General features: G+C 40.2%; 3 protein-coding genes across 5 annotated transcripts in view; 1 reads left to right on the top strand and 2 right to left on the bottom strand.

Moving 5' to 3' along the window:
- pik3c3 (phosphatidylinositol 3-kinase, catalytic subunit type 3) overlaps positions 1-11355 on the bottom strand; it is an 18941-nt gene extending 7586 nt beyond the window's left edge. Inside the window, exons 1-17 of one of the 2 annotated variants that reach the window (XM_016677206.1) lie at positions 10958-11355; positions 9210-9398; positions 8960-9103; positions 8666-8795; positions 8513-8539; positions 7254-7340; positions 6183-6278; positions 6013-6084; positions 5796-5900; positions 5618-5710; positions 4808-4993; positions 3291-3421; positions 2051-2135; positions 1872-1939; positions 1684-1789; positions 1472-1588; positions 993-1124 (exon numbers count right to left, since the gene is read on the bottom strand). In XM_016677206.1, the coding sequence (XP_016532692.1) occupies positions 993-1124; positions 1472-1588; positions 1684-1789; positions 1872-1939; positions 2051-2135; positions 3291-3421; positions 4808-4993; positions 5618-5710; positions 5796-5900; positions 6013-6084; positions 6183-6278; positions 7254-7340; positions 8513-8539; positions 8666-8795; positions 8960-9103; positions 9210-9398; positions 10958-11022 (1833 nt within the window). In that variant the 5' untranslated portion in view covers positions 11023-11355. The remainder of the gene's footprint in view (positions 1-992; positions 1125-1471; positions 1589-1683; positions 1790-1871; positions 1940-2050; positions 2136-3290; positions 3422-4807; positions 4994-5617; positions 5711-5795; positions 5901-6012; positions 6085-6182; positions 6279-7253; positions 7341-8512; positions 8540-8665; positions 8796-8959; positions 9104-9209; positions 9399-10957) is intronic. The other variant, XM_007563636.2, reaches the window with a different exon arrangement.
- Positions 11356-15124: 3769 nt separating this feature from the next.
- On the top strand, positions 15125-17429 carry msmp1 (microseminoprotein, prostate associated 1). The gene is made up of 3 exons (XM_007563632.2): positions 15125-15607; positions 15686-15794; positions 16797-17429. The coding sequence occupies exons 1-3, from the start codon at positions 15451-15453 to the stop codon at positions 16999-17001; spliced, it is 471 nt and encodes a 156-aa protein (XP_007563694.1). The 5' UTR covers positions 15125-15450; the 3' UTR covers positions 17002-17429.
- On the bottom strand, positions 17421-23046 carry rgp1 (GP1 homolog, RAB6A GEF complex partner 1). 2 transcript variants are annotated; one of them, XM_016677210.1, is made up of 10 exons: positions 22868-23046; positions 22547-22666; positions 21450-21583; positions 20576-20659; positions 19826-19975; positions 19546-19692; positions 18789-18916; positions 18539-18716; positions 17756-18026; positions 17421-17718 (listed from the first exon to the last, which is right to left on the bottom strand). In XM_016677210.1, the coding sequence occupies exons 2-9, from the start codon at positions 22660-22662 to the stop codon at positions 17803-17805; spliced, it is 1161 nt and encodes a 386-aa protein (XP_016532696.1). In that variant the 5' UTR covers positions 22663-22666; positions 22868-23046; the 3' UTR covers positions 17421-17718; positions 17756-17802. The 2 variants fall into 2 exon arrangements, with proteins under 2 accessions (XP_016532696.1, XP_016532695.1); XM_016677209.1 differs by having other exon boundaries at positions 22547-22662; positions 22870-23046.
- Between the last annotated feature and the right edge of the window lie 1180 nt (positions 23047-24226).

The raw sequence follows: 24226 nt of genomic DNA, 5'->3' as shown, positions 1-24226 counted from the left end.
TGAGACAGAACGCAGACAGAGTGAGACAGAACGCAGACAGAGTGAGACAGAACGCAGACAGAGTGAGACAGAACGCAGACAGAGTGAGACAGAACGCAGATAGGACCTGAAGCAAAGCTGAAAACACGGTGGGGAACGCTCTTCCACCCGACACACAAGTCCTTCAAAGAGTTTAAATGTTTGTATTTATATTGTAGTGGAGGATTATAAAGTGGAAAGAAGATAATGCGCCGTTTCAGAACATTTCACAAGTAGAAATCTGAAAAGTGTGGCATGCACCTGACTCAACATGCCGTTTTTGGGTGGGTTTCTACCATATTTACACATCTGGAGACTCCATTTTATTGCCCCATTCTTCTTTGAAAAACAGCTCTGGAAGTTATGAGGATTTAACTGGATTTAGGGTATCAGAGTAAAATTGGTTTAATAAAAATGCACGCCACACTTTTCAGATTCTCATTTAGAAAAATGTAATAAATATGTATCCTTTCCTTCCATTCATGCTCAATAAAACACAATGAGATTTGTTGTTGAAGGAAGGTAATATGTGAAAAGGTTCTTGGAGTACGAGTCCTTGGTTTCTTAAAGTTTTGGTGACAACACATCAATCAAGAGTCTATTGTTTGCTCTTTTATTTCTCAGAATTAAATAATATGAGCATGTTAGGAAATGCAAAGTTAACGTGAGACAGTGGAGGCCTTTCGCTCCTAAAGCAAACTAAAAAAACAAGCTGAAATGCAGGAGGAGATGTGTGTGCATCAGTAAGAGGAAGAAATCCAGCTTCATCTGTTGCACCAACGCGCCACCTGGTTCTACACAAACGGATCCTCCATTTAAGTCGACAGCATTTCTTAATGGGTGTAACTGCGCTCAAGTCAATATGGAAACAGTTTTATTCCACTTGCAACAGCCAAGTGACAGGTGTCAGACGGTCATCTGCTTTCGAAGGCAGATGGACACGTGATCAGAGGAGGACTTAATCAGCGGAAAACCTTAAAGAGCGTTGCCGTCTCCGGGACGATCCCTCTGATCCTGATCTGAGGCTCCAGAGGAAGAGGAATCGGCTCGATGTCCGAGAGGTTGACCTTCTCGTTGTCGGCCAGCAGAGCCTGCAGCCGCTCAGTCTGCAGAGAATTCACAAGGAATAACGACGCTTCGTTAAACTGCAGTTCAGGGCTGAAAGCAATTAATCAGATTAATCGATTATTGAAATAATCATCAACTAATACAGTAATCGATTCATCGTTAATTGCATTATGCAGGCCCAAAAAAAAGGCAATTTGCTGGAAGAACAAACAGAACTGTGCAAAAAATAAAAACATTTTTCTCTAAAGATAAAAAAAAAACAAAACAACAAAAAAAAAAACGACTCAAGTTGTTGAATGAAAACTCAGCAGAATGTGACCATTCTTTAAAATTAGATCAATCAATCAGCTGGCAGAATAATCTATTATTAATCTATTACTGTCACCTTCTTCTTGCGGTTCCCGCTCTCCCTCTGGACGGCCTTCATAAGCTGCACCAGCCTGTCCACGAAGGTCTGCTGGGCGGCCAAAAGCGACCGCATCACCCTCACGCTCTTATCGCCCTGCGGTGCAGACGGAGAAGAAGAAGAACAAGAAACAGCTCAGCTGCTTTGCTGCAGAACATGTCTCGCTCAAATCTGCCCAGGGAAACACTCGCCTTGAGCAGCGCCTGGCTGAACCGCCTCATGACGTTCAGGTACATCTCGTGGGTTTTGGGATCCCTCTGCTTCGTGTCCTGATCCTCACACTCCACAATCACGTACCTGAGGAGAAAAACGAGTCGATTTTACACCATCGTGTCCCAGTGAAACGCTGCTGCTGCTGTTCTGGACGACGGCTGCTCACCAGTACAAGTAGTTGGCGAGCGTAGCGTTCTTGCAGGCACGCGATATGAGAAAGGTGCACAAGTCTTGCTGCAAAAAATAAATAAATAAACGAAGCACAAACTGAAATTTATGATCATGTGATCATTTAAAATGTGTGTTTTCTTTGGTCCTCTGTTGTTTTTGGGGCCGTTTCATCACCTCCAGAGTCTCACTGTCCGCTCCTTCCTTGCCTTTCTGCTGGGCGGTGGAGGACGATCCGGACGGAACCGACAGGATCTGAGAACTGAGACAGAAACGAAACGATAAACGACAAACAGAAAATCCCAGCTACGCTGCAAAAAAAACACTAAATCTGACCGAAGCCTGTCGCAGTAAATAATAAACCGGCTAATAGCGCAACAAATTAAATTAGCGCAATAATTTCTATTCTGATGATTTTTGAAGGGCAATTATGTTTGCATGATTGGTTTCGGTTGGAAGTGATTCTTACTTGCCTTTTATTTATTGTGTTTTTTGTTTATTTTAAATATTTAAAATATCTTCCAGTGTTAAGTGTCCTTCACAAAATTAAAGATTGTTGGTTTCTGAGAGACAAACTTGAGTTGTTAGGCCATTATCAATATACTACTTGAAAATGGTTTCAAAACACCAAATATCACCACTTATTGAAAAGATTTCTGGGACAATTTATAGTCCAGTAAAACTTATCGTAACACGCCCAAGTAGTTTTGCTCTAGTTTTTTGTGCAAATATCTTAATTCACCTTAAATGAGACAAAACTAACTTACAAGTAACTTTTTAGCACAATATATGAGCTTGTTTTAAATCACAAATTCGTTAACATTCGTGAAAAATGACTATAAGTGAAATAGTCTGCCAGAGGAAGATATTATTTTAACATATAATATGGGAAAGATGTCTTGTTGGATTGGCAGATTATTTCACTTTTAACTAGTACTTTTCATTAGTAATATTAATAAACCGTTGACTTAAAACAAGCTCCTATGTCTTGCTGATAATTTATAAGTTAGTACACTCGCACTAAGACTAAACTCAGATATTTTCACTAGAAACTGGACCAAAAAAACTTGGTCAGATATTGTGTTTATGCAGTGTAAATATAGCAGCTAAAGCAGAAATTATATCAACTACTATTTTATCGCACGACACTGAAGTCAGTGCGGCCGCTGCGCCGAGCCAACAGCTTGAGCCTGCAGCCTCAGCCGCGCGGCTGCCAGTGAAATCCTAACAACCAAAGCGTTTTCAACGCCTCCTGAAACAGAAATAATCAAACGTTGCAAATTGGCGCATCTGGGGGTAAATTTAGATCACCTGCTGACATTTCTACCCCCCCGATTTCCAGAGAACAGCTCCCTTCAGCTCATGCCTGTCGCTGTGATGTGCAGCCAGAGGGCGGCTCTGCTGATGTTGCTCTGACCTGTCCAGCGTGGAGTCATCTGAAAGTCCCTGGCTGTCTCTCTTGCTGCCTGGCTCCAGGCCTCCCTGGATGTCGTTGAAGTTCTCGTATTTGAGCGCCTGCACCAGCTGGAGGAGGTACATCAGCAGGTCCTGGAGGGACGAGAGAGGAACAGGCAGGGGTCAGCACCGTCAGAGCAACTGCAGGGTGTAGCGAGTGACATTTAAGACTTTTTACAGACATTTTTAATACCACTTTGACAGAAATTTAAGACTGAAAATACTACAAATATAGGGGAGAAACTTACTGCATTATAATCAAAACCAGTATAGAGGTAAAAATGTGAGCTAGCTAGATAGTGAGGGTATGTTAGCAGCTACCAGCGTAGCTTCAACAATCTCAAGTCACAGAACAAGATCCAACCCCCAACAGAAATGTCCCTCAAGAAAAAAAAACTACATCAAATAGTCCTGCAATTAACATATTTGAGGCCAACTTACATTTTCTTATTGAATTTAAAACATTCTAAGGCCTTCATTTTAGATAAATTTAAGGCCTATAAGACTCATTAAGGATGCCCTGACTCCCTAACCTTCCTCAGAAAGATGTTTAAAAAGATTTCTTTCTTCTTCTGCTCAAGTTTTCGATAGAGTTAAGGTCAAAGGGCAGGCATGCCTGGCTGTGTATCTCAGGAACCGTTTCTGGGCTGATCTGCCTGAATGTTTCGGGTCGTTATCGTTTTAGCATCGAGTGGTTCCTCTCCTCTATGACCAGGTCCGCAGACAGGAGGAGGAATTGATGCAAAGTCACTTACCGAGTGCAATCTGCTGGACTTTCTTAGACAGCTTTTTCCAAATTAGCATTTAGCACTTGGTCAAGGTAGCTTGATTGTACTGTATTATAATCAGAATGTTTTTGTTCTGCATTCAACTGACTAGTTCTGATCGAGGAAGTAAAGGACTTTTGCCTGGTATTACTCCTAAACAAAGAGCTGAGATATAGATGGTTTATATGAGTATTAGATGAAATGAAGATGACACTTTGTGAGCTTTGGAGAGTTTTTTTTTTCTTTTTTTTACCTCCCAAATCCAAATCCCCCTCCTCACTGTGAACGGAGGCAAAATAAAGCAAATAAGGTCAAAGTGAGGCCTTGTTTGGCACAGCTTCAGCTGCTTAGAGCTTTTTGGATACGAACAAGTTCAGGTGAAAAGCGGTTTTCTTCTGGCCACTTTTAACACACATCTGGCCTGCTTAAACAGGAAGCTCTCTCTCGGTTTCGAAGAGTGACTAAGAAAAATGGGGATCTGTGTCATGCGGTTTATTTACAGAGGGAAACAGGAAGTCACGCTTTACTAATTCCAAATCCCCAGACGCTCTGACTGACTTTAAAAAGGCAGTAAGTTGATATTCTGTACTTTAGAGATGGTTAGAAGGTGCCAATAACTGAGACAACATACTTAAAACTGGAGCACCATAATGTTTCAGTGGGAGATTATGCTCCTGCAGTAAGTTATTTTCAGGGTTCTGTCTGGCGGTACCTCGTCATCAGCCTGTTGGAGGCGCGCCACGGCGTAGCGCCTCACTGTGGGGTTGGTGAAATGGGAGGACAGCAGCTCCAGGGAGTCCTCCACGTCCATGGGCCTCCACTTGCCCAGCAGCTCCAGGGCCTGCTTGGCCTCCTGGGGCAGATCCCAGTTCACACATTTCAGGAACTTTGCCAGAGCCTGAAGCCAGAGGAAGAGGAAGAGGAAGAGGAAGAGGAAGAGGAAGAGGAAGAGAGCAGGTGGTAAATTATGGACAACAGCTGCCATAAGAAGAAAGGCCTGTCACGGTAACAAATTCTGCTGAAAGATAAATCGAATTGAATGATTGCTAAAAACAATTATATTGTCATTTTGAGGCCATTTTCAACTATAATAATAATAATAATAATGGCACAGTAATGTAGGTACACTTTTCAAAGATAAAAAATCCCAACAGGTTTAACTTCTAAAGAACATTTAACACTGGAACTGGGAAACATTTTAATATAAATAATAAATAAACCAAACAACAAGAATTAAAATGGATTATAAAGTCTCTATAATCAAAAACATATGAATAATTCAGCTTTGACAGGGAAAACAGGCAAAAGTGGCAGATAGTGCAAACCAACTACTTCGTACTGGGTGTCAAATGTTTGCAGCGTTTCTCAAAATGCCAAATTTTCAACAATATTAAAGGCGAGCATCTCTTTAACGACTGTTTATCTACCTCATTTTCACTTATCAAGCAATTAATTGATTTGTTGCTCATTGTGACAGGTTTCTAAGGAGACAACGACTGAAAGGAAGCAGAAACGTCCCCACCTTCTCCTGCGTGGTGAGGTAGTATCTGAACTTCCACACCAGGTCCTGCTCTTCAGAGCTCAGCTGCTTGGTTGGAGGGTAGCTCACGATGATCTGTTGGCGACGTGCAAACATTTGCTTACTGTTGGGCTTCATCCTTCTAAAATCGTAAAAAAAATTAAAACCGCCGGTTTCTCACGTTGAGCTGATCCCGGGTGGCGGCGTTGGGCTTCAGGTCGTGGTCCGAGGGGCCGCTGCGGAGGCTGCGAGCCAGTTTGTGGTGCTTGCTCTCCACCAGGTTCTCCTGAGAGGAGGAGGACCCGGCAAAACCAAGAATTATTGTTAAAACCTTGGTGAATTAAATCTTCTTTTAGAGTTTATTGATAACTGCAGGGATTCCATAGATCTGATCTTACCATCCCTAAGTGCGGGTCGGGGACTTTGACGATGTCGCTGCTGGTCAGAGCGGGCGACGCTTCGTCTCCATCCTGTGCAGAGATGAAACGACCATCAACAAAAACACAGCTCAAAGCTGCGTGACGTCCGGTTTTTACATCTGGACGGATGTTAGGAAGGTGAGACTTACCTTCTCGTAGTACACGATGCTGTACTCCTTGTCGTTTGTCTTGACGCGAGGAAACTCCACCATGAGGTACATGAAGTTCGAGCTGCGCTTCTCGCTCTGCAGAAACACACATTTGTTTCTCTAAATGTGCAAGTCAGGAGCCATCCCTCTTTTCTTCATGTTTAGATCCCAAGGTCTGAGAACTTCCTTTAATCTTTCAAACTAATCACAGTCAATGTTTTCTCCAGGCTTTCTTTTCTAAACGTAGTCCTTTACAGTTTTCTTTCATTTACCGATCAGTTACTTAACCATTTTCGGAGGGATGTTTTTTTTGGGGGGGGTTTTCTGTGCGTGTGTTAAGCCATATAACTATAAATCAGTCTGACGCAAAAAACAAACAAACAAACAAACAAACAAACAAAAAAAACCAGAACAACAGGGTTTCCCCCAGTGTTTTATGAGCCTGGCGGGCCACCAGGCTTTACTTGTGCCCCCAACAGGCTGAGCATTGCTTATTTATTTAAGTCTTTTTAAAATGTTTGCATTTTTTAAAGACTTTATAGTTGGTGGTCAGGTATTAATCTACCAATAACACATAATTATCAAGTGGTATTTTTATTTGCCATACTTATTCAAACCTGGAAAATGAATCTAATTTAATAATCTAAACATACTTTTCCAGACTGCAGGAGCTCAATTTGACCGATAAAACTACACTTGCTACACAAGACAATCAAAGGAAGGATAATTCACCTCTATGCCTTTTGTCTACATGTACCCCCTTTTTCTTTAAGCCATTAATTTCAGCTTCTTTCCTAATTTTTACGTAGCGGTAAAACGACTGGCCGAAAACTGAGTGGAAAAGCAGCAAAAGTTCACAGAAAAATTTTTCATGCATTTTCCTCAACAAATACAGAAGAAAAGTTGAGAAAACTATTAGTGGTTTAAAGCTTTTTTTTCCTCTATAGGGTTGCTCAAAAAGGATAAAAATGTACAAATTTTACTTACATGAATATCTGAAGAAAAAAAAACAAAAAAAAAACAAAAAACAAAACCTCAGTTTGGAGACAGAATTGGGCCAGACCGTCTCACCTCGTTGATCATCTCAATCTCTCTGAAGGTCAGCCGGTCCAGCCAGTCCACCTTCACCATGTGGCCCTGCCGGTGAGCCTTGGTCAGCTGGATGGAGATGCGAAGCAAAGACACAGAGAAAGAGGGAAAAAGACGTTAAAACGATAAAATAACAGACATTGATTGTTTGCTTGTTGTAGTGGAACCGCTTGCAGGATAGCAGCTGGTGAGCTCCAACAATCATGCACAAACTCGAGGCCAGCCGCCAGCCCAATATTTCTGCACAGACATGTTCAGCAGCTGGAATTAAAGCTTGCACCTTAAAGAAAGGTCGCTGCCAAAAACAATACTTTAGATAAGTTTGCTGCTCTCGAAACATTAAAACAAAAAACACCCAAATCAGAATGCAGTGGGCGATTTCTGACGACCTACTGCTGCTGATCTGCACACAGTCAGAACCCCACAAACACAAATGTGGCTTTAAAAATAAGACATTTGTCAACTAGGCGACTTGAGTGCATCGGTTGCACCAAGTAGTGTAATTGTATTGCTGATAAATTTATCACTTTTGATGCTTTCGTACAAGCGGCATTGTTAAAACCAGTAACACAAGCAGCTTTTGATCAGTCTTTCATGGTGACAATAAACAATGCAGTTGCCCATACCTACTGAAATATTTAATGTCATTCAACGACAGCGTCTACAGCAAAGAGCGTTTTTGTTGCTAACCTGAACGAGAACCAACGTGGTGCATTCGCTGGTCTGAAAAAAGATTGTATATTGGAATTTCCAAACAGTCGTTCACTAATTACGGTCAATCAACTTGTTGATCGAGTAGGAGTCCAGCTCCTACCTGAGTATATTCCTACCATAAACAGGAATTTGTGAGTTTTTGGAAACTAGAAATTCAAGGTTAAATCCATTCTAGGTAATTACGTAAACCTTAGTGATGTCATAAAAATGAAATGCATGCACACACACCCGCAACACAAGTGTGTAGTTGCAGCAGTAAACTTAAAAACAAACGTGTGTGTGTGTGATGCTTTCAGGAACGCAGCCATACACCTGGACGCTAATGTGTTCACACCGAAAACCTGGGTCAAAATGTGTTTAGTTTCCCACACAGAACACTTCAAAACAGAGACCAGCTGCATTTACGGACCTTTCTACAGTCTAGATGTGGTGAGATTTGTAACCAAACATATTTTGACCGAGGCTTTCATACACACACTTTACACACACACACGCAATGCATTGGCAGCTCCTCCATTCGTACTCACATCACTGAGTACCTCCAGATCGGGACCCTGGAACAAATGACGCTTTAGAAACAACTTCCCATCCCACGCTTTCCCGTTTGCCTTCCATCCTCTGCCATGCCACGTTGTAAATGATACACACCATCATCTCTACTCCTCGTTTACTGTCCATACCTTGGCTAGTCTGCCCATCTGGTCCTCTGACAGGCTGCTGCTGGTGCGTCCTGGTGTGGTGGTGGGCTCCCCTCCGTCCCCCTCCACGCCTGGCCAAACTTTAAGGTCATGCATCCCCTGCCGGAACATGCTGGAGCAAACAGCAGCGGCAGAAGTTACGAGGTGAGAATTATAAGTGCAAATTTTGATGCACACATAAAACAAAAAGTAAACGATAGCTCTTTTAGTTTCATTTTTTATTAATTTAGCTCAGCAGAAACCAACCAAAGCATAGCTGTGGCTCAGAAGACTCACCCATATTTGCCAAACAAGGTGACTGTGGTTCCCCCAACAGGAACGGCTCTGCCGGGCCCGTAGATGTCCCACACGGTGAGGGCGACCTGGGCGCTCTGCGGAAGGTCCGGGTACTTCACCGGCAGCCGCAGCCACTCGTTCCAGCTGGGAATGGGGGAAAAAAAAAACAAGTCGATAAAATGTAGTTATCACAGGAAAAGTACAATCAAGATTTAGAAGAAGCCCCCCCCTCCCCCGATTGTGTTCTTACTTCCACCGTGTGCTGAAGGCTTTGTACGAGGTGCGGACGGGCAGAGCGAGAGGTTTCCCCTCCGCAAACACCTGGCAGGTGACGTAGAGGTCCGAGCAGTTCTCCTGGTACAGACCGGAAAACCGCAGCATCGGGTCCCCCAGCAGCGCTTTGTAGCTCTTCTGCTCTCGCTTTCCTTCCAAACTGCCGCTGTTGGAGAAGAGTAGAAGAAGAAAGGCAAACTGATTGTTAATCCAGTAACAGGATTAATTATTTCTCTTCCCGGCTAAAAAGCATCTGATTATTTTCCTCGTCTTTTGTTAGTTTTCTGATGAAGCACAGACTAAAACAAAAATGTATAGAGTTGACTACTGGTGCGAATACGTTTCCTGAATGATTTCATTTCAAATATTAGGCGAGTTAGCAGGACTCTGTAGAATCTGACAGAGATGGTGGATTCTGAGACCAAGCCGGTGTCAGTATGAGGTGGATACTAAAGTGATAAGATCAATACTTTACGTTCAAAGATGCCCTCTTGATTTTGTACAGTAGTTACTCAGCTCTACCATAAAAAAGATTTGCTCTCAAACAATTTTTTTTTTTTTTGCATTTTGTTTATTGAGAAAACAATGCACCCAAATTTGATTCATTTTTATATTGTTTCTGCTCATGATGTAAATATGCTATTAGCGCATTTTGTGGACACCGGTGCACTTTATCTAAATTCTGTCTTAAGTTTTACCAAAATCATTCAAAAGAAAAAACACTTAAAGGTCAGAAAAGAAATTTGATAATACTATACTTAAGTTGTGAGTATTGGTGTCGTTATTGGCAGTGCTGGACCTGTATTGAATCATTATGTAATCGATCGCAGAATATGCAGTATTGCACACCTCTAGATATTGACCTCTGAGGCGATAAATCAGCTGTCTGATTCAGCTCTGTTGCATATTCATATGTTAGAATGGACCTATTCACAGATCTAAATACTTGCAACAAGAGTTTCAGCTTGTTTTTTCTGTTGCATTTTTTGCAACAGGAAATGAGTGCATGCATTTACTTTTATTTCAAAAACAAAAAAATTATTTAAGATTATTCCCGTAAATGCGGAGCATATTTCTCTGAACTTAAAAAACAAAACAAAAAAAAAAAAAACTCAAGGAATGTGGCATCAAAGAACATTCCGTTTGTTGGTGCGTTTATAGACTGAAAGAAAGTGGGAGTTCTCCGTTTCTATGCATGGTATGTGCAGAGAAAAACCTAACTGTTCACCATTTGACCAGCTGAAAAGGAAAAAATGGACAAAAGACTGGCGTATTACTGCTAAATCAGCATAATGTACCAATGAAGAGTCAAAATTACCACGGAGGAGAACAAGACGGCACATGCTTCCTGAGTCACGGAAGTACAAGTGGATTAATTTAAATGCTTTTCGCTTACTAGTTACTTTATGTAAGACTTTATTAATTCTCGTCACAAACGGGACCGACTCAACAAAGAAAAATGTAGCGAATCAAAACACTGCAGTTCACTACGAATAGAAACCGACGACCTGACAGGACATACGACCAAAAACACAAATTAAAACAGTTTATCTCTTCTTGTCACTTATTAAATAATAAATTAGCACCCGAAGGGACTTTAAAGGTAAAATCCCACTTGAGTGCAAGATGTCAAACGCTGCACCGACCCATACCGCAAACACACCGAGCAGAACAAAGTAGTTCCATAGATTCATCAAAACACACGGCTTCAGCAGCCCGACTCACATCTTCAGTTGAACATTAATGTCCAGGTCACAGCTGTAGACATAGTTAAACTTGTCTGTGTCCATCTTCCGAGGGGAAAAACACTAAATTTTACTCCCACACCGGACGACTTCAACATTAAAATCCCCGGACGTTTTTTTGTGGAAGACTATTGCGACAACAAGGCCTTGGCGCAGAAACACTCCACAGAGACCGGATAAAAGCCGGACAACGGAACTGAAGGCTTTATCAGACTGTAAACTGTTTAAAAATTATAAATCAATGTTTTTAGTCACTGCTAAGACGCTAGTATAGCTACAGTCTGACCGGGCATGATTTTAGATTTTTAGTAGCTACACAGCAGAAACCGAAATTTTCAGTCAGGTCAGAGTAGTAGAATATCGATAAGGCAAGACGAGGAAGTCCATGAAAGCGATCGTTGAGTCTTGGATTGATTATTTGAGTCTGAAGGAGGGCTTCGAGCATTCGTGGTTAAAGGTACAGTGTAAAAAATATATCAAGGATCTACAATACACAGACACATAAAAACTATTCTATTCGAAAGTCAAGTGGAGTACTTACGTATAGGTAAGTACTTCACGAGTACTTACGTATAGGTAAGTACTTCACACTCATATATATATATAAAAAGATGAACACATTGTCCATGAACTATAATTTTCAAAGCAACTGTGAAATCCCTTTTTACTTGTCCTGTTCCAGAATATCTGATGCTACAGAATCCACTATGGAAATATACTATTTCACATACCAGAGAATTTTGAAATAAACATGCTCAAAACTTGTTTCATCCGAAAACATGTACAATCTCTATTTAGGTGTTAAATGATTTATTTAACAAAAATAATCACATTCAGAAATAACTCATGCTTCAGTTTGAAGGGTAGAGATCCAAAGGGATTCCCTCTGTTTGAGTAACATATCAGGGTCACCACCCCACTTACTACCATAATACTGTGGAGAGGAAATATCATAATGCAATGGGATCATCTGAATCATTCCTCCCCTAACGTCATTTTCCAAAGATATACAAGCCTGCAGGGGCAATGTAGCATTTACATTATACTGCAAAATGCACCCACCCACCCATACAAATAACTGAATTCACACCCCTGTGTCAAAAAGTGTACAAAATCCAGAATCTTAGGCATGGAGCATGATACCCCAATGTAATGCTCCCAGGGCAGGAAGTACAGTCATTAAATTTCCTCGCTACTAACGATTCAAGATATGAATTATAATCATTATAATGCATTTGCCAGATGGTGCTCAATGAATTTCTAAGCTTAATATTGTCCAGCAGCATTTTTGGTTTCTTGGACTGACCCGTACTCCGCCTTAGCACTTATGTCAACAAACACTTGTCAACATGATTGTGAACGTTAAGCAAGCATATTTTATCAAAAGATATCATAAAGAGAAGCATTTTTATTTTTAAAAAATGTGCCAAAATGAGCTAAAAGATTGCTGCCTGTCAAGAATAATGATTCAAAATTGTCACATCAACCCAAATGAAAAGCACAGAGTGAAAAGACTGCAGCAAACGTTAGAAATGTTTATGATCTGAGGTAAATATTATCATCAAAAGACACAGAAAATGAGATGGAAGTAAAGTGGACGGCATACGCATGCTGCATTATCAGTTTCTTCTCAGATTATCTCATATTCTGCAAACGTGGCCGTCTTTGTCAGGTGGCCAATGACCCAAAACGATATCTGCAAAGACCGGATTAGAGTTCAGATCTGAACCCAGAGAAGCATTTAACTTGCAGAAACTAAAGCTGAAACAGTCTGTCTATGTAGTGATGAGCCTGAAATAAAATATTATTTATCGATACTTCCTGGACTTCAGTGTATTGATTTATCTCGTATTGGGCAAAACAATACAAATAATCAAGAAAAGAAAATAAATACAATCATCTGATGCAATATATTTATTGCATCAAATTTTCTGCTGAATAAAAGATATGTAAACATTAATTAAAGGCGATGATCAAAATGTTCTTGTCTAAGTTTTTCAGGATGAAGTTCAATCAGTGCAGCTAGTTTTTGTTCCAAAGGTTGTGTCATGATGAAAGCCACGGGCACTTTCAGAGTTTCCCCCCAGTTAAAATGCAATTGTCTCCAATGAAGTGCATGTCCATGAAGTGTGAAGACAGGACAGGAAAATCCTCATCTTCAGTTTTGACACATCCGCCCTTCTCGCACTGGACGATTCAGGGCGTGAGCTCTGAGTCGACACGTTTGAAGTGACCCGCAATCTCCAAAGAGCCCAGTACCACCCAAGTTTGAACACGAGGTGTGTAAATTCTTCTTCAGCTTTATCGGATGAAATAATAAAAAAAAAAGAGCTGTGGCTGGTCCATAAGACTTGTCCACAATGGAAGAGGGAACTTTGAGTCACAGAGATCAAGCGAATGAGAAAAACTCCCGTGGAGAACCCATCAACACCGTCCATCAATGTTGGAGGTGTCAGAGAAGACGGGAAGGTTACGAGGCCCCGGGGCCCCGCTTGTGAAAGATCTGGGTGGATTTTTCCTCTGATCTTGAACTCTGTCCACAGATGGTAAACAAGTTTGAGAGGATGAACTAATCATTTGTCAGATCACCGTAAAATCAGGTCAGATGACAACATGCTGACTGCTGGCATCTCGACTTGTTTTCTGTGAAAAACAAAGTCGGTACCAAGTTTACGTAGATCTGTTAAACTTTTTGCAGTCCGTTTGTTTTGATGCTGAGACAAAAGATTAATAGCTGAATCCCTGCTAGAAATGTACATGTGTATATTTGTGGTAAACAATAAATGTACAAGTTTTGATTTTAATTTTTTTTTACAGTGCATCAATTGGTGCCGAAAACCGAGAGAAACTTCTGAAAAGAAAAGTCCAACTCGTGAGTTTCAACTATTTTGACGTTGCACGTTGTTTTACATAGTTGCTGTTAAATAACAAGATAGGTTACTATAGCAACGCAGATGATACACAGCTCTTCATAACAATGTTGCCAGTGTAATCCATTCAAGTGTGTAGAAATCAATGCATGGATGTACCTCATAAAGAAATAAAGAAATAACTTTCTTTGTTTCAGTTTCAATTGGTCAAATAATTAAAAACACAGTAGAAGATTAAATTCATGGCTGTGAGGAATGTTTGTTAACTTCTATTTGAAGCTGTAAGTGTGGAGATCCTTGTTGATAATAAGAGAAAGGGTCAAAACGACCCAGCAGGAGGAAGACACGCTCGTGGTCTTGGTGTTCCGGTTCAGACAATGTTCTATTGGGAAACCCTGCAGCTAAATGGCTCAAAATGGTTTATTTACTTTGAACATGATAGCAACATAAAATAACAAGGAATTCAAAAGACACGTATTTTTGTACCACAGTGCTTGAAAAGGAGTAGGAAAGAAGTTAGAAACTTATGAACTCCCACCTCATAAACTCATACAACACTTTCAGATGGAGTCTCATTAATAAAACAAAAAAAATTTAAAAAAGGACTTAAGTTAATTAGTTTTCCATTTTATCTGGGTTTACATATGTCTAAATATATACATCCATATCCACACACTCATCTGCCTTAGCCTTAATTTACATAAACACATTAGTGCTAACTCTCACCCACATTTCAATATCTTGTGAAAACGACCTCCTTATATTTCCTTTTAAATTGTATTCAATTTTGACTTGTTAACTCCTCATTTAACTTGTTCAGTAATTTCACATCATGAATTGAAATAGAAAAGCTCTTTCCTATTGTGCGTATATTATGAATCCTTAAGTTTGAGAAAGTTATATCTTCTCTTCTCTTTCAAAAAACATGCTCTGTAGGAGCTCGGGTAACAGTTTATTTGAGCCATTTTAAATTCCACCAGATCTTCAAATGTTATTCTAGATTGTAAGAAGATTTTAAGGTTTCAGGAACATGTTTAAAAAATGCCTGATCTCCAGTAGATCACAGCCAGGCCCCAGTTTAAAGACCTTTCAGCCTTGAGTGGCCATGACGTTATGGTCTTCCTGGCTGTAGCCTAACATTTAGACTGTTTGAAATAGCGATGGCTTTCTGATCAGTTCTAAACTAGAAAAGGGGTTTACCGGTGATGAATAACAGTAAATACATCCAATCCCTCTGCTTCTCCTCCTCCTTGGGCCTCTCTCTCTCTCTCTCCCTCTCTCTCTCTCTCCCTCCCTCCCTCCCTCCCTCATTGTCCTCCAGCTCACCTCTCCTCTGCCCCTCCATTGCTTAGTCACCACATGGATGTGTCATTGTTTCTATCACTTTCTGACTTTCATGCCTGCTGAAGCACAGCGAGAGCATCTCTGTGGTGCCAAACCCATGAAAAGATACAGGATTCACTTCTGTCCAACCCCCTCAGCCGCTCCCCCCTCCACTCCAAACAGGACCTCCTCATTCCTGATGGATGGCGCCACTTTCCACAGCCAGGGCCACAGCCCACATGGCGACCACACCTCCACGGCACAGGCTTAAAGCCTCCGGATGTATAAGCGAGGGACCATAAGGAGACGAGGAATCGGAGAGAAGATGAAGATGGAGCTCGCCGTGGTTAACTGGATGGTGGCAGCAGCAGGGTTTCTTCTGCTCTGGGCCGGCGGTGGCTCTGCAGCGCCTCTTGAGTGCCACTTCAACTCCAGAGGTGAGAAATCCTATTTCATCTAAATTAATACTTTTTTTTTTTTTGTTTTTTAATGATCTGAACTATGTGTTGTCCCAGCTCTGTGTGAGTTCGAGGGGAGGCAGTACGCCCTGGGGGAGACCTGGATGGATAACGCCTGCATGCAGTGCACCTGTTTGCACCCCGTTGGAGTCGGTTGCTGTGAGACGTGAGAAACACAAACACCCAGAATCGCTCGGTGTCCAGATGCACACAGTCCATACGTAACAGTGGAGGCACTCGTTCCCCTGGCAGGCATACGTTACAGGAATATTTTCCTTTTGCCAACACGATTCTGTTTAACATTAATGCTACGGAGCGGCACAGAGACTCAACTCCGATAGAGAAGCTATGAACCTGAAGATTAGGGCAAAGAGGCCTGCTCATGTTGCCACCATAAGACAAATGATCCAAAGAGCAGAAGAAACATGCAAAAATTATGATCAGTAGGAATGAAAGTTAGTTTGAAGAGTGTAAATATTTTTTTTGTTTTTTAACTAAAAGTAACCCAAATGATCAAAAAATAGATTGTTCTTTCACATTATTTCAATGATTTTTCTTTATTAGATTGTTGTCTAATATGTAATTTAAATTTACAAAAATCACGACATAAATATATAGATATGTGTACAGCATTGTTTTTTTTACTCTTAAGGCGGCCCTAGTGCTGAAAAAGTATTTTTAGTTTAGTGTTTTACAAATACAATGAAGAATTAATGAATTTAAAATCTTTGATAAGGAAACAATAATTCAGTAATTATTAGTTAATTAATTGCAGCTTTGATCAGTCTAATTTTTCACTTTTTAATTGATTTATCTTTTTTTTTTTTTTAACTACAAATAATAAACTGTGAGTCACACTGCTTCATCCATGTCACTTACCCATCCGCAGTGCAAAGCCACACAGTATTTTCTTACGTTGTCCAACACTCCCCATTAGTGGAAAATGAAAAACGAGCATCACAGGAGTAACTAACATTTAAATTATACTTTTTTTGTGCGTGCTTGTGTTGCCACTCCTTGGTAATGGCGCCCTGGGTTGAGAGTCGTATCTATCTAGAGCACACAGTCATGGTTTGTAGCTACATTTTCTGCACGTTTGAACAGCACACACGTTAAAAACATGCAGCGTAAGGAGGAGTACACAAAGACTGTTGTGTTGACCGTGCAGGGTGCATCGGCCGGTGGACTTCCCTGCCTGGTGCGAGGTGAGGGTGGAGCCGGTGACCTGCAAAGTGTTCCTGGTCCAGACAGCCGACCCCCGCCTGCCGTGCACCCCGGGCGAAACGGACAGGGACCCCAGCCACGGATCACTGCAGCTGCAGCTCGACGGGGGGATCCGTACGGAGACCAACAACAGCTTGACCTGCACCTAAATATCAGAAAATGCCTTTTTGTTTTAATGAACCTATATTAGACACCGTCTGTGAGTCTTGGCCTACATCCGTATTAGGAATCTGTCTTTGCAAAACAAAACTTCAGAAAAGCAGCCTTTTGTGTTTATGTATGACATTTCTCACTTAGCATTCTTCTTGCAAGTATTAAAGTAAATATTCTGCATCTTTTTAAATCTATTTTATTTCTATAATCAGCCGTGCTTTAAAAATTCAGTAAAACCTTTGCATATTTGACTGACTCAATATTCGTTGCTAAACAAAACTTTCGTCAAAACAATCCAGTAATGTAAATACAAGAAAGAATGCATACGCTATATGTATTTCTGCTCACCTGTTTTCTGCTGTAACTCATTTAACCTGGAGATGACACTCTTGTGTAAAATAAATAAAGGAAATTTGAGGTTAAACTTTTAATATATCCTTGTGGTTCTTACACGAGCTCAAAGAAAATAACTTGTACAGAGAAAAGCGTCTTGTATGAGTAATGCTGGCTTCAAATAAGAAAAATAAAAGCTGTTCGTTCATAAAGCAGTCTCAGAAATAAATAAACACCAAAAGGAAAAAGTTGCATTTTTCAAAAAAATTTAAAAAGCCAAAAAACGAAAAAGGCGACATATACAGTTTGTTTCAATACAATTTGAATCCACCAACTCTGGATGCTTATTTCTTCTGGAAATATGCAACTCTGTGCAAATATTAGTTACCTGTAAAAGGAAAACACACACACACACACACACACACTCACTCACAAGAGTCTTTAAAACTGTGCAGCTCTGGAGGTCAGATGTTGATGCTGTTGGTGCCAGTGAACTGGGACACGTAGGACGCCAGCGCCGGGTTCGTGGGCAGCACTTTGACGGGCAGGTTCCAGCTGAAGGTGTCCACGTCGACGTGCTCCGCCCCAGCCCAGACGGTCACCTCTGATTGGTTCTGAAGAACGGTGGGTGGCTCCATCGGCTCACGGGCTGTGACGAATTCAAAGTGCAGGCGCCACCTCAGAGTCACTGAAGAGTGAGAGCAAGGAGAGTCGATGAAGATGGCGTCTAAAAACTTTTAAAGTAAGATGTTTGATAAATGAATTGCTAATAACAAAAGAGGTAAAAAAAAAAATCCCTACTAATGCAATAACTGCTACAGTTGCAACAAATACTACGAGAAATCTGTAGTGTTGGCAACCTTCATATAAAACATATAATTAAATATTAATGCAGGTATGACATCAAGCATGAATGTGTAAATTAGAACCTGTTTCTAGAAAAAAACTTAAATAAATTAAAACTTGTGCACCCAAATATTGTTTTGACGTATCACTTGAGGTATAGTCTTTCCTCTAAATCTTTAATTTATATTAAATTAATTCCTCATTATGAGCATAGCTTACTTTTTAAGTGGAGGCTTCTAAAAATATGACTACGACTGAAATCAACTTGAACATTTCTGATGGTCTGAAACTTTCAGAGGGATTTTCAAAAGCATTTTGAACAACTTGACGTTGGAACGTGACCTTCCGACTGACCGATGTCTGTGCTGAAGCCCGGCGTCACGTTGAGCGGTACGGGCAGAGAGAAGTGGCTGGAGGCGGTGTGGAGGCAGGACTCGACGTGCCGGCCGTGTCCAGTCACGCTGATGGCCTGTTCGGGTCGCCGCCGGTACTGCTGCTGGATCTCCTCCTCGCTTTGCAGGCTCACCGAATACTAGGACATATTCGAAGCGTTTTAGAGAATAAATCTTGGAAAGCAATGCCACAGCTGCAACAGTAAACTCACCTGCAGGCAGGGAATGTCTCCCTCGGAGAAGTTGAAGGTGCCGACGATATCCTCCCCCAGTCTGTAAACGGTCTTAAAGATGCAGAACTTTGCCACTTTTCCTCGCGTGTTGGTGATATTAAACATGTCTGGGTTTGACGAAGAGCAGAGGAAATGTGTGTAAAGTACAAATGATGGAAAGGTACAACAAAAAAAAGATAGCTTTGTTTTGATCTGATCCACTATTAATGTTTATATAAATACATATATGTATGTATCTGTAGAGTGACACTGAACAGTTCTGTTTCTGAGTATCTTTAAATAAAAAAGACAATAGCGAAAGAAATAACACAAAAGACAAAAAAAAACTAAAATAGAGAAAAATAAATAAAGTACAAAAAAGAAAGAAAAATTAAAAGAAACATAAATAATAAAAATAAAGAGAAATAAAGTACAAAAAACAGAAAGAAAAATAAAAGAAATAAAAAAATAATTAAAAATTAAAATAATGAAAGAGAAAAAACAAATAAAGACAAATCAATCAATCAATAAATTAAAGAAAAAGGAACAAAGAAACTATAAAAAAAGAAAAAGAAAGAGAAAAGAAGACAAGAAAAAAGAAAGAAAGAGACAGAGGAGGAAGCAAAGAAAGAAAGAACGAAACAAAAAAGGAAGTAGAGAAATAAAAGAACAAAGAAAAAGAAATACAAAAAGAAATCAGAGAAGAAAGAAAATAAGAAACACACAAAGAAAGAAAGATAAGCTGATAAAAACTTACGAGGGCATCGTCTGGAGGTGGTGACCATCAGCATGTCCAGCGCTCTCTCCAAAGCTGTCGCGTCTCGCCGGCTTGCTTCCTCTTCCTCCAGAAACGGGTTGGAGGGAGAAACCTCTTCATCCTGAGGAAACGGAGGCTCTGGCATTCCTGCGGGCCAGATAAGAAAAAGTCAAACTTCATCAGTTTTTACTCTTCACTGAATTTCCTCACAAATCTAAAGAACAGAGGGTCGGACAAAATAAAAGCGAATGCGACCGGAGGCGATCCAAAACTCTCTCACCCTGCAGAACCAGGACCCTGAAGGGAACTCGGAGCAGCTTGATGGGAGAGTTGACCCGCTGACAGCCGATGGTCAGCTTGTAGACGTACTTCACTGCCTGACCGCGAAAACTAGGAGGTCCGTCTACGGGAACCAGCTCGCTGTAGGAGTCTGTGACAGCAGAGATAAAAACCAACAAAATGAAACTGTTGTGAATGTGAGACAGACGCAGAAATCAGGACATCCAGCCTGTCTTAGCGGCAAATACAAATTTTAGCCAATTTCAATCGCTAGTTCAGAACGATAACACAGGTAGTCACGGGACGCAAGTGAGTTTTACTAATATTCTGGAAAAGAAACAAAATAATTAGAGTTGATATTTCAAACTAGCAAGAATCTTAGATTTGTTGGTAGCACAATTAGCTTGTAGTGCTTGTGCATGATGCGTTCACTGACCAGATTATTATTTTTTTTAATTTTACACCAGCCAGTAAGAGTCAGGGCCAAAATATTCTATGCTCAAATGTGAAACCCCCTTTAGACCCAATATTTAAATTTTATTTAGCAGGAAATTAGCAGGGAATTCATAAAGCTGTACAAAAACAACCAATAAACCTCAAAGCAACAACAGAAATCAGAGACTGATTCAGTCATACAAGAGAAAATTGCTTTAGGTGATCTCAGGTATATGTGGATATGTAAAAGATGCAAGGATTAAAAAAAAAAACAAAAAACAAAAATAAAACACAGAAATCATGTGAAAATACGTACACGTTTTGCTTTCCCCGGGGTCAAGGCGCAGGTCACAGAACAGTATTTTGGGAGGTGTGTCCAGCACACACTGCCCTCGTTCTCCTGCAAAAAATAAAGGTGAAGACTTAGTGGCACATTCTAAATCCTTATCTTTGGACCTACTATCTAAATGTATTTATTTATTACTAATAAGTTTTTGCCAAATTCCCTTTCAGAGACATCCGTTCTTAAAAAAATACATATATGCCGTAGGGCTGAAACAATCAATCAGGCTAACCGTGATGAATCAATTACCAAAATAACTGTCAACCAACTTAGTAATCGGTTCACTGTATACAGGCTCAGCATTAATTAAGTCAAAACTGTACAGAAATGATAGATATTTACATTTAAGTTAAAAAGAAAAAAAAAGCTTTGTGACTATGTTCTACCCAGATAACATAGCTTTAGCTTCTCCCAGTTCAAATTCTGAAAAAAAAAAGAAAAAAAAGAAGAAAATCCCCTAAAATAACCACCAGGTCAGCCCTTCATTGTATTGACGTTGAGTTGCATTATTTACAACAAATGATCAAGCGTACACTAAAGAAAAGTTTTAATTGCATTTTAGGCAACAACAGTTTTATCTTATATAACAAGGAAATTAAATGTGTTTATCTGCAATATTTTAATGCATTTCTAACATTGCATAAAAAATGCTTAAATGAAAATCTGCAAAATGTGCCACTTTTTTTCTCCACCATTCATCAGGGAAAAAAACAAACAAACAAACAAACAAAAAAAACGATAGCTTAATCAGTAACAAAAATAATCATTGGTGGCAGTCCTGATAAGTTGCAGATCTGATATCGGACACATGAATCTGGACCTTTGGCCCCTCTCTTCGATGGCTCACCTCTGCTTGGAATCAGCACGGTGTCGCTGTCGGCCTGGACGTCCTGCTTGTTGCCCTGCGCCGGCAGGGCCACTCTGTTCTCACTGGCATGAAACTGGCAGTGGATCTGGGCGCTGGCCCATGCCAACATCTCGCTGCCACACAGAAGACAATGGTTACACCGGGGCAGGCTGACTGACTGAGATCAACGTTAGCATTCTTCAAACACAATTATTAGCACCCCTCCGTATAAATATGTGACAATTATCAATGAATGTTTTATTAGAGAAGCATACTGGCAGTTTGAAAGAAATGTGCTGCAGCTCTGCAACAGTGAGCTTTGGAGATTTCCTCCCTCCACATTGTCCCCACTGTGTGCCAAGCTAAATATGTTATTGCTGTGCTACTTCCGCGATTTGTGTGATTTGCTTTTTTCAAAGTGGATTGTTTGCACCTGAAGTTAAAAATAAAATTCACAATGAGGAATCTTTTTGTTATTACAGTCTCCGTCTTTGGTACAGGCGTCCTCAAGAACGGAGGACAAATATAGTGTTGATATTGTAAAAAGCAAAATAGAAACTTGGACTTTTATTTATTTGTTTAGTTCTTAGATTTTGAAGCTTAGATTGTTGTGTATATTTTTCATACCCTTTCTTTTTTATGATATTTGATTTAATCCTAGAATTAGTGCAATTTCAGGTCTTATTTCTATTTATTTATTTATCTTATGGATAATATACGTTTTATAGTCAACTTTACTTTTACCTTCTTCAGATCCGTTTTTGGTTTTTCATTTCACTACAAATAAAACTGCAATTACTTTTCTCCGTGTTACTTTTTTTATGCCATCTTTCAATTAAAAAGGAAACATCAAATAATTTTTATGATATATACTTAGTTAATGTTTTGTGCGTGAACTCTTAATTGTTTCCAAACTTTGCAAAGCACTTTAAGATGCATTCAACTGCACGAAAATTGCTCTTTAAATAAATTCGGTTGGCTTTAATTAGCTGACAATTTTCTGTACACCATCATAGAAGATAAACAACACATCCATGTGATAAAGCCATATCATTTGAAAAATAAAAATAAAAAATCCCACAGGAGAAAAGTTGTACCTGCTGGCCGAGGTGGAGAGGTGAGACATCGGGTTAGTGAAGGTTATGAGGCACTCCAGGAGCTCCCCGGCCAGGAACACGGGGCCCCGGGCCATGGAGGCCACCACCTCGATCATCTGTGCCGTTAGACAAAACCAACGCTACCTCAACACATCTCCAAACGCTTAAAAATAAAAACTAGAGACAGCTGAACATAAACTACAACACTGTTTCCGAGCCTGTGACTCTCTCCACTAGCCAGTCAGTATGAAGAAGTTAACTTCTTCGGTCTCAATTTTTTTTGCTGGATTTTGTTGATTATACAGCAAATTGGTTTTACATACCTCGACGTCAAGCGATCTTGCAGTAAGACTTTTAAGATTCTTAAGTCAAGAGAGTGCCTAAAATTTATTCTTTAGGCAAATTAAGACAATTTAACTGTGTCTTTGGGTAAACTAAGCATAGCTCTCCCTCCCTGCTATCGCCGAAGCTACAGTAAACAAAACTGAAAAAAAATGGATGCCGTCCACTTCCGCTTCTGCGCACCAAATCACAAACCATGGAAAAATAAAACCTCTCTAATATTTAGAAAATACAAAAATACAAGTCATTTTCTTAAAAATAATGGTTGTTTTAAAACACAAATTATATTGTCTGTCTTATATATTTTATATTGAAAAGTTAAAAGAAAAAATAAATTCACAGGGAAATTATTTGTGTCGGCCACGTTGTTTGTAGGACGACGAATATTAGAAAGCACCATTTGTCATAGACGTAAAGCAATATAATTGATCACAATAATTATTACGTCTATTCCATTTGTCAGTAGTAGGAACACGAAAGTGAAACTATGGGATGGAGCTAAATGCAGGGTAAAACTTATTAGAGGCTCAATAAGAGACATACAACTGGATATGAGGTTCACCTTTAAGCAGAGCAATGACTCCAATACAACATAAGAATGCTTAGACAAAAGCACAAGTTATCTTAGAATGGCCTAGTCCAAGTCTCCTTATTTCTCAGTTTCCAAATCCTAATTTCAATTGCGAATGTATGGCAAGCAGTAGCAGTTTCTGATGACATGCAGCCGCCCAGGGCGTCATGTCGTCAGGGGTGGCATGAGCCTTGGCTCCCTTTCTGCTTCCACAGGCCAAGCTGTGAATGTCATGACAGCGCACCATTGAGGTGAGAAGCAGGGTGAGGTGTTCACCCAGGGCGCCAAACCGGTTAGGACCACCTGAAATGGCAAGTCCTAAAAAAACAGTTTTTAGTTATTTTTGCAAAGAAGAATGAGGGTGAAACATCTGTGTCTACATATGTAAAGTTGATGGAAATATTCCTTAAAACTTTCCAACCTGTAAAGTCCAGCAAAGTATAGGGCTACTTTGTTCTAAAAAGTATTGGCACAGGGGGCTAATTATAATACAGTACAACACACCACATTTCAGGTTTTTATTTCCTTCCACTTTCACTCTGAATCATTAAGTTTGTGGTTGCGACAGGAAAAAACAGGATATGAACACTCTTGTGAGGAACTGCTGATTCCTTCCACTGTATTTATGAGTTATGAAAACCTTAAAGCTGTTGTGTGCTAGCCTCCTAAATCTATCCATGTCTAGAGTCTAGCGGAAAACTCGTCTCACTGGCTTGTCATCAGTCCTAACGGAAATCACATGGGCTTTAGTCAAAATCCCGGATTTC

The sequence above is a fragment of the Poecilia formosa genome, unplaced genomic scaffold, assembly GCF_000485575.1.
Source record: "Poecilia formosa unplaced genomic scaffold, Poecilia_formosa-5.1.2 Scaffold149, whole genome shotgun sequence".
Taxonomy (NCBI): domain Eukaryota; kingdom Metazoa; phylum Chordata; class Actinopteri; order Cyprinodontiformes; family Poeciliidae; genus Poecilia; species Poecilia formosa.
The sequence above is the reverse complement of the archived record's forward strand: the minus strand, read 5'-3'. Positions and strand labels throughout refer to the sequence as shown.